This window comes from Labeo rohita, chromosome 8, assembly GCF_022985175.1.
Source record: "Labeo rohita strain BAU-BD-2019 chromosome 8, IGBB_LRoh.1.0, whole genome shotgun sequence".
Lineage (NCBI taxonomy): Eukaryota > Metazoa > Chordata > Actinopteri > Cypriniformes > Cyprinidae > Labeo > Labeo rohita.
This window is the reverse complement of record NC_066876.1, coordinates 394270-404680: the sequence shown is the minus strand read 5'-3', so window position 1 is coordinate 404680 and position 10411 is coordinate 394270. Positions and strand designations below refer to the sequence as shown.

At 37.5% G+C, this 10411-nt stretch overlaps 1 protein-coding gene across 1 annotated transcript; it reads left to right on the top strand.

The window, feature by feature from the left end:
• The first annotated feature begins 1049 nt into the window (after positions 1 to 1049).
• Positions 1050 to 6182, top strand: b3galt4 (UDP-Gal:betaGlcNAc beta 1,3-galactosyltransferase, polypeptide 4). Its single transcript, XM_051118100.1, has 2 exons — positions 1050 to 1531; positions 4946 to 6182. Exon 2 carries the CDS (start codon positions 5017 to 5019, stop codon positions 6127 to 6129), a length of 1113 nt encoding a protein of 370 aa, XP_050974057.1. The 5' UTR covers positions 1050 to 1531; positions 4946 to 5016; the 3' UTR covers positions 6130 to 6182.
• Positions 6183 to 10411: the final 4229 nt, after the last annotated feature.

Genomic DNA, 10411 nt, shown 5'->3' with positions numbered 1-10411 from the left:
TTTATTACAAAAAAAAACAAAAACCCTACCCTAACCTAACCCTAAGTCCATTATAACCTTACAGTTAATACATAAATATATAAATACAAGAAAATAATATTTCAGTCAATCTACTTAAAGGTTTCATGTTTAATTCACTGTGAAACATTACCTTTGCATCAAATTACATTTTCTTTTTAAAAATCACGAAAACACTATAATGGAAATGTAATATTTTCCCATTCAACAGACGTTTCTTCAACTATGAAGACTTCTGAGAAACCTGGAACTGTGAAAAAAGCCATTTTGTTTTACTGTGAAGCTGCTTTGAAATAATATGTATTGTACTCACTATATGAATAAATGTGACTTGATGTAATTTAATTTAAAAATAACAATAGCAAGCTGCATGCCTAATGATTCTGTTTACAGCACCTTCATAAACTGAATAAAAACATAAAAAGCAAAAACACACCTGGTGCAAATATCATTCATCAGTTTGTATCCATTATTGCTGCAATTTTTGTAGAAAAGGTGCATCGCAATCTTGCTCCGTCCAAAGTGGTTTGAATGCACCACTGTGAAGCATCACTGTAAAAAACTGATATTTGCTTCTTGTATCATTTACTACATTAAAATGAGCTAAATCCTAAAGTCACTACTTAAGTTTCTCATGTTATCTTGGAGTTTTTGTGTTTACCACGCATTGTGCTGAGCTTGGATTTTGGGTTGTTATGAGCGTTGTGTTGCTCAGTGAACAATAGCTGAGCTAATGCAAATGCAGTGCCAAGTAATTTATTACAAGAATGCATGGTGCTAATAAATACTTATTCTCAGAAGGTATTGATAATGTTAGGTAGACTTTACCTAATATCTTTATAATCTTATTATAATAATAATAATTTATATATAATTTATAATAATATTATCATAGTTATCCCAAAATGATAAATCTGTCATCAATTACTAGCCCACAAGTTTTTCCAAACCAGTATCAATTTCTATTTACTGACGGCGATCGCGACCTATAAGGTGCACGAGAGCTGCCACCTACAGGACGTACAGTGTATTTCTGCTTATCACTATCTGACAGTATCGGGAAGTCCGTTGTTTTCCCGCTGAATTGGGCTACTTTAACACTGTTGCCGTGGGTTGTTTTGCATGTCCGCGGGTTTAAGCGACCCCAATAACGACATATTTAACCCCTGAAATGCGAGTTTACAAGGGGAACTCCGACAAACACGTGCATTTTACACCCGGAACGCGATTTTTGATGGGGACCCCCCTCGAAGCAACTGGGCGGATTTTGTTGTGCTGCTTTCAGTTAAATTGCCGCAAATGGCTGTTTCTACGGTCCGCTAGGAAGGCGACAAACTGTATCAGGATTGCAATAATTCTAACTATTAACCAATAGTCACTCTATCTGTATTACGTTCCCGTGGATTACACTGCATTTGAACGGACATCCGAAAAGGCCTTGAATAAACAATGCATTTATCATCTGGAAACTGCAACGTAGATTTTATTACAGAGGATATTCAGCACTGAAAAGGTAACGCATCTACTTTAAACCATAAAGAATAACACACGCATCGAAACGCACTCTTGATCACGAGACGGCGAGCAGCGTTGAGTTGATTGTAATGACATTTTCAGACGTGTGTTTATTTATCATGAAAGTCAAACATGATATTCAACCCAACGCCATTCCTCAAACACTGCTGTCGCTGTCGTGTGAATAACAGCATTGTGTTTTGTTTTGCATGTTTGTAAGTGGAGCTGCTCAATTGTGCTCAGCGTTTTCTCTTCGTGTTGTGTCGTTGTCATGTTTTTCCCACTGTTTCAGTAAGGCTTTATCCTGTCATATCCAGCATTTCTCGAAGACTATTTTAGCACACTTGCAGTGTTGAAGTCATTTTTAAACTGTGTCCATTGAATAGCTGGTTCTTGCACGTCCGGAAATAAATTATTAGTTTAATATTCAATCATATTTTAAACAATTTTTATATACCTTCTCAAAAAGTTGATAAGGGGGTTCACTGTTTATAAGAAGACTTCAAACCACAACACCACCTCCTAGGTTTTTTAATAATAATTAAAAAATAACTTTAGTTATGAAAATTAGAATGAGTACTTTGCAATATAGAGTATGCCTACTTTATACAGTTTTTACACATTTATACAATATTGCCCACATTTGAAATTGTTTAGCAAACATTTTAAAAGTTTGAAAAAGAATTTAAATGTATTCAGACCTAATCATCTCTTTTCCACTGTAACATTGCTGGTTATCTTGACAGTGCTGAATGAATTTGTAAACCTATTAAACAGGAAAATAGTGTTTACATAACACAAGACATTAAAATCTCACAATTATACATTCTACACAAAGTAAAAAGTTTTCAAGTTTACTGAAGATAATAACTCATTACAAACAACAGGACAAACAAATACATTAGAAAAGAGATACAAATTAAAATAAAGTGCTTTAAGATTTTCAGGTACACATGAAAAAAAAAACTTTACTGATGTTTACTGATGGAACATTTTAGGTTTTACTGACTATACTGAATATAATGTTAATACACTAAGCTACTGAAGTACTAAAAGCTTTTTTCTACTTTTATAATACACTGACAACAGGCGGTAAAAGAAAGTCATATGATGAATCAAAACTCATCACAAGCTGAGGTAAATGTTAACATACAGAAGACGAACACAGTGTCATGCACATAAATACAAATCACCACGGTAACGTACATGACAGTAAAACAAGGCAATAAACATTAAATTGACACATAAAATGTAACAAAACCCAAATGTACATAACTGATAAGAAAAAACAAAACAAACAAAATAAATAAATAATTCTTTAAAGGGAACCCCAGGTGTTAAGATTTGTATGACTTAATATGACGGAAATATGTCTCTTACTGAAATATGTAGTAGAAAAATTATACGTATTTTGGACTATGAGGGGCACCATCATTTCCATGACACCAAATGGTTGCTCTCTGTGAGCTGCTATTTTTACTGTAACACAACATGGATTACACAGCTTGGAAAACAAAATACTGATACATTGACAACAGCTACTTAAAGAGCTTACAGGTTGAGATGAAAATAAGTGTAGGCTTAAACCAAATGCCATACCATCGATTTTTTCCTCACAAGGATCTCAAGCTGGATATCAAGTGAAACTCCTTCAGTGGCTGCTGCATCATGACAAGCGTCGGCATGTTTACATCCTGCCAGAATGGCATCTAGCATTTCTTGTCTTTGCTGTCTCTGACATTATCTACCATTATTTACGTTACATTAATCTATAGTCTTAATACCCAAGGTTCCCTTTAAATTAAAATAACATAAGTGAAGTGTTCTTTTTCACTAGTACATTTAACATTATTTCACTGTAAAATTACAGGAAATGTCCCATTGGATTTAGTGTGGTTCATGACTTATAACACTTTAACAAAGACTTTTTTAAAGTCCCTATGGGAATAAATGCTAGGAATAATACTTCCAGAATGTGTTTTTCCATTGCAACATACAGGGGTTGGACAGTGAAACTGAAACACCTGGGTTTAGACCACAAACCTCATGCTTTCTAAAAAACACGTGCCTCAAGTTAAACTAAGTTTAACTTAAAAAAAAATTTCATCTTCATACATTGTGGTTTTTTCCCCATTCCACTTGCCACTTTTGTTTTTCAAAGCAAAATGCGTTCTGTTTGAGAGACGCCTAACAGAGCCACATTAAACCATAAGCAGAGGCTATAACTCCACCTGTCTATTTTACCAAACCAGATATTGCTGATGTGTCATTAGAACTGTGGGACAAATGCATACCAACCTGTGGGGTGGTGACCATTTAGTCCAATTTGTTAATCTCCTAAAAAAAAAAAAAAAATAAATAAATATATATACAGTACTGTGCAAAAGTCTTAGGCCACTAGTATTTTCACCAGCTAAAAAATGGTTTAAAGTAAATTATTTCTATCTTTTGCTGTAGTGTGTCAGTAAAAAATATTGGTTTACATTTCCAAACATTCATTTTGCCATTAATTGTAATAATCTAGTGAGATTTTTGTTTGCACAAGGAGTCTGACAACAGCCAGTGCTCCACACAGACATCTGATCTCAACATCATCCAGTCTGTCTCTGGAATGACATGAAGAAACCGAAAAACTGAGACAGACTAAATCCAGAAGAACTGTGACAACATCTCCAAGTAATCTTCAAGTAACCTACCTGCAAAGCTACCTGAAAAACTCTGCACAAGTGCACACAGGGCAAAAGCTGCTTTAAACGCAAAGGATGGTCACATCAAATGCTTATTTATTTTAGTTAATAGAAGTTCTTTGATAAAGAAGATCTATTTATGACATTGTTTTTGACAGCGTCCTCATTTTATGTGCCTAACTGCCTAAAAATTTTAACAGTACTGTAGCTTTGTAGGTATAGGTCTCTTAAAGCATCTTGGAGATGTTGCCACAGTTCTTCTGGATTTAGTCTGTCTCTGTTTTTTCTGTTTCTTAAGAAAGACTGGATTGAATGATGGAGAGATCAGATCTCTGTTTGCACAAGGAGTCTGACAACAGTCTGTGCTCCATACAAAAATCTCACTGGATTATTATAATTAATGGCAAAATGATTGTTTAGAAATGTAATCTGATATTTCCTACTGACACACTACAGCAAAAGACCGGCTTTAACTGACTTTAAACCATATTTTAGCTGATGAAAATACTAGTGGCCTAAGACTTTTGCACAGTACTGTATATATATATATATATATATATATATATATATATATATATATATTATATATATATATATATATATATATATATATATATATATATAATATTATACCAGCTAAAGAATATCAATCCATTCATTCATCAATCCATAATATTCATTAAGCACTAATCTATACTGTTCATCTTCTTTTTTTCATTTTGCAGTTGGTGGTGCAACAATGCAAAGAAAAGCAGAATTGGAAGAAAACTAAAGATTTTCCTGTGATCTGTAAAAAATGGTGGGGTGTAGTTTTAGGATCTGTATGGGTCGCTTTGGGAAGCGAGGAGGCCATTTAAAGTTCATCCATTACTTCTTCATAATAGTCTTTTGTATCCTCCTGCTATCTTTACTCTTTATTGACATAATCGAATTGTGGCTAACCTCGCTGGGCATGAGCAGAGTGGAAGGTCCTCACGGACTACTCCTTCCACACAGTGTACCCCCAACCCGTTCCGAAGAGTACTTGCTTATGCCTAGCATCCACGTCTGCCAGCGTGCCAAACCGTACCTTATTATTTTGGTGGCAACTGCACCTCACAACAGAAAGGCCCGCCAGGCCATTCGAGACACCTGGGGTGGGGAGGTACAAGTCAGGGGTCACCGAGTCATGACCCTCTTCGTTGTAGGTCAGCCTACTGACCCAGTTATTGGCAAAGAATTGATAGAGGAGTCAAAGGAGCGTGGGGACCTCATACAGGGTCGCTTCATTGACTCCTATGGCAACTTGACCCTGAAAACACTGTCTATGCTGGGCTGGGCACGCCGTTTCTGTCCACAGGCTCACTACCTGGCTAAAGTAGATGATGATGTGCTGTTCAACCCTAATGCACTTCTGCAATATCTCAACCTCAGCTTTAAAACAGGAGAAAACGAACTCTCCGAACTTTATCTTGGTCGGGTCCACATGCAGGTAGCACCGGACCGCAATCCCGCCAGCAAACACTTCATGTCGGAAACTGCATACGCTGGCGTGGTCTTTCCCGATTACTGCAGTGGAACCGCATACGTACTTTCTAGGCCAGCTTTGCTGAAGCTGTCACTAGCAGCGGTTGCTATACCTTTACCCAGGCCGTTGCCTCCAGAGGATGTGTTTGTAGGTATTTGTGCTCACACAGCAGGCATTACACCAACCCATTCTCCACTCTTCTCTGGAGGGCCAGCTGTACCATACAGTCGTTGTTGCTACCAAACTATGGTGTCTGTCCACCATACCAAGCCAGGGGACATGGTGCACTACTGGACGGAAGTGCACTCCACGGCCCCATGTTCATGGTTGGGTATGCGGACATCTCTTGGTGTCTGTAAAATAAGAGCATTTCTTGGGACACTGTTGGGAAAAGACTCCTAAAATGTCACATTATCTCCAAGAAGCCAGTAGGAAAGTATTGTGAAAAGCACAAAGGATATTCTTTTGGTAATACTATGCACTGCAATATAATTTTGTTAATGTACTTGAATTTATGTTTCCTGCTTTACCCGGCACGTGCCTTTCGCGATTACATTTTTATGCTCAAAGTGGACCGGTATTAACTGACTGACTTGAAGTGGTGCTATTATGCTTTTTCACTTTTTGAATTTTAGTCAATGTGTTGTGTGTATCTTTGGGCATAAAAGATCTACAAAGTTATAAATCTCAAAGTCCACTCCAAAAGGAGATATTTCCTTTTTTTTAAAAAATCCCTTTCCAAGAACTACAACGAACGGCTCCTTTGGACTACAGCATTTCATTTCTGCATGCAATGATGTCACAACACGGTCCATTATAATATCAGTAACAGTGTTGGAGAAAGTTACTTTTAAAAGTACTGCATTACAATTTAGTGTTACTCCTTGAAAAAATAACTAATTACGTTGGTTACTTTTTATGGAAAGTAATGCGTTATGATACTTTTGCGTTACTGTTTAAATCTTGCTTCTTTGTTTTTAATATAAAATAATTCTAATGTAAAAGCCCTTTTTACACCAAAAGTGAAATGAATTCACCTCAGGCTGAAAGAAAAGTATATTTATGCAGGAGATCACACTTAATCTATAAAAAAAAATGTAAGCACAAATGTTAGTTTATCTAAAGTAATTTTTGCTTATTAGTATGGTTGAATTGCATCATTGAAGGTCAGCAGCAAAGACACTGGTTAATAAAATGGGATTAAATACATAAAGGATATTTGTTTTATTTAACATATTTAATTATTGCACGGTTGTGTCATATTCTGAGTTTGCATTTCACTGTTTTTATTCATTTTGAGGAATACTGAATCTGTTTTTTGTGAGTGAGATGAATTAATGCATGTTCACATTTAGTCTAGAATACAGTAACATCATGTCTACTCCCAATTTCCCGACAGGAGACTTGTCAATCAATAAATGGGGGGGGAAAGGAACTGGCGTTACTTATTTGAAAAAGTAACTCAATGCGTTACTTTACTAGTTCCTTGAAAAAAGTAATACTATTACGTAACTTGCGTTACTTGTGATGCGTTACCCCCAACACTGATAAATTACCATAAATCCCGCGTATGGAAATTCGAATTTTTGAGGCGTGTGTAGGGACGAGGTGGATGATTAGCCAAACTTTAGTGATGCAGTGTGGAGAACCGCTTCGATCAGCCGCAGCACGGTGGGTATAAACACAAGCATTGACTAGAGTAGCTACGTCAAAGCAGTAACGCGCCGCAGACGTGTGCAGTACAGGGTGTCGAAATACATACTGATCTATTCCGGTTGCCACGTCAGAGCCATAACGCGCCGCAGACGTGTGCAGTGTGTGGAGACCTTGTAGATAGCTTCACTTGTAATGCGAGTGCTTTTTAAAATACATAAACTTGCACTAGACTAGGCTAGGCTAGTCAGTGATGATTTTCTTTGATAATGTTAGGCTGCTTTTAGCCTTATCCTGGAGCTGGTTTTGGGCAATGAAACTAAGTATGTAAATAATTATATAAATTAACGTGATTATATCATGTATTGGGGATCTCACAGGCTGATGATAGGACCCAACACTACTGTAGCATATTATTTACTCACCCTCTATGCATACTAGGTGTATATGATGTCATTCTTTCAGATGAATGCAATCGGAGTTATATTAAAATTTATCGTGGCACTCCCAAGCTTTAGAAGGGCATAGACAGGTGTTTTTCTTCATCAATCCAAAACAAGTCCAATAAAGTGCATGCATTCATAATAAAAACTGCCTCACATGGCCCCGGGGGTTAATAAAGGCCTCCTGTAGCGAATTGATGTGTTTTTGTAACAAAAATACCCATATTTAAAACGTAAGAATCACTTTAATCTAGCTTGCGCTAACAGTTGTACACGGAACTTGCTTCTTTGACAAGGGGTGTGGCAGTACTGAAACACGTCTAAGCTGTTCACCAATCGCAACGCACTGGGACAGTTAACCAATCACAACACATTTTGTCTTTCGGAAGGCGGGCCTTCATGTAACCCGGAACTAATCGATCCTTTTGTGCCAGGCTGGGAGAAATGTATTGTAATAATGTAAATTATGTTAAAAATAATGCCTTTTTCGAACCACCAAGCATGAAATCATGTTCTAGTACACCCCCCCCCCAAAAAAAGTGTCAGAGTCTGGGTGATTATGATACACTACATAAATCACACTACCCAAGAGGTGGCACTACTTAAATTACCTCTCATCTCAAACCACATCAATGCAAGCAGAGTCCGTCTGATCTGTCGCCACAGAGCACACACACAGAATAGTAGCAAGTCAGTTGTTTGGCAAATGGTTCCTTTAGTAAGTTTATTTATGATCTCCTAGCTTTATCTGTAATAAGTATTATTTATTTATTTATTTATTTATTTATTCATTCATTCACTGTAGAAATTTCAAATGTGATGATGTTTTGCATATGTCAGCCAGTGCACACCAGCACTTTGTTTCTCCACTTTAAGCACTGAATACTACGTAATAACATAAATATAATGGGAAACACAGCTTGGCCTGACAAAGAGGACAATATGCACAGTGAAGACCAGGTCTATATTCTTAATGCTTTCAAAAATCCTCTCAAGAGAGCTCCTAATTTAGCTTAAAGACTAACTAGGAATCTTAGCCTAAGAGTGATTCAGGACCAATCTAAGAGCAATTCTGAGCAAAGAAAAGACAAAAATGTTCATCTTAGTATGAAGCTGATCCCATTGCCAGGTATGACATTCTCTTGAAGACTGTAATAGGTTGTCCAAAAAGAAAAAATAAGAGCACTTTTAAATAGGGTCTATTATAATCCTTCACTTTGAAATTACACTGTAAAAATACAGTGTGCTACTGTTTTTGAAATTAACAGCCGTTTTGTCACCTACAGTATACAACTGTAATTTAGCAGCATATATTTGTTAAATTACATACTACTCATAACTCCATGATCTCAATGTTGAATGCACATTATACCCTGCATTTTCTGTTTGACTGTATTACTGTATTATTAAGTCAAGTTATGTTTTGTTATTTTATTCTGATACAACACTAGATACATTTTAGTTCTAGCGTTCCCACTCACGTCTCTATTCACGTCTACTACCGCTTTCCTTTCTTCCCTCGCTTTCGTTGATCGCTCGTTTTTATTGTACAACCGCGAGTGCAGCGTGTTTGTAGTGTGTTAGCCGGTTAGCTTGCCATTTATTTTTAATTTTTCTCTACGCCTTTTTCTACACAAGTTCATCAGACAACAGTGGTGAGTTGAAATCATTCTACATCTACGGTGAGTAATGGCTTCTTCTCCTTTCCTGGTAACCTGCATCACCTGTCATATGTATAGTTTATCAATCTCTGTCGGCAGCGAGGGATTCACATGTGATAAATGCAGGGAAATAGTTAGGCTGACAGAGAAGATTTCAGAACTAGAGACACGCATCCAAACTTTAATCGAGGATAGTAAGAATGTGAGGGCATTAGATACGGCTTTGGATGCGACTAGCTTAGGAAGTCCCGTACATTGTTCGGTTCCGGTAACTTCGCCTTTGCAGCAGGGCAACTGGGTGACTGTGAGACGGCATAGTCGCGGGTCAAAACACCGCTCTTCCGTTCCGATCAGAACATCAAACAGGTTCTCCCCACTCAGTGACGCACCCACTGAGAAACCGGATCAAAGTGCTCTAGTTATTGGCGATTCTATTGTACGGAACGTGAAAATAGAGACACCAGCCACCATAGTCCAATGTTTACCGGGAGCCAGAGCGCCTGACATCTTGGCAAATTTAAAAGTGCTGGCTAATGCTAAACGTAAATTCAGTAAGATCGTTATTCACGTCGGCACAAATGATGTTCGACTTCGCCAGTCGGAGATCACTAAAAATAATGTTAAAGAGGTGTGTGAACTTGCAAGTACGATGTCAGACACTGTAATTTGCTCTGGCCCCCTCCCTGCGTATCGTGGTGACGAGATACATAGCAGACTGTCATCACTGAATGGCTGGATGTCTAAGTGGTGCCCGCAGAATAACATAGGTTTCATAGACAATTGGACAAGTTTTTGGGGCAGACCTGACCTGTTGAAAAGAGATGGTCTTCATCCCTCCAGGGGTGGTGCTGCTCTTCTCTCTAGTAATATGGCATATAGTCTTAGAGTTTGCACTTGACTAACTGGGGCCCAGGTCAGGAAGCAGAC

Coding starts and splice junctions, on each gene's coding strand:
- b3galt4 (XM_051118100.1), top strand. CDS start 5,017: ATGGTGGGGTGTAGTTTTAGGATCTGTATGGGTCGCTTTGGGAAGCGA.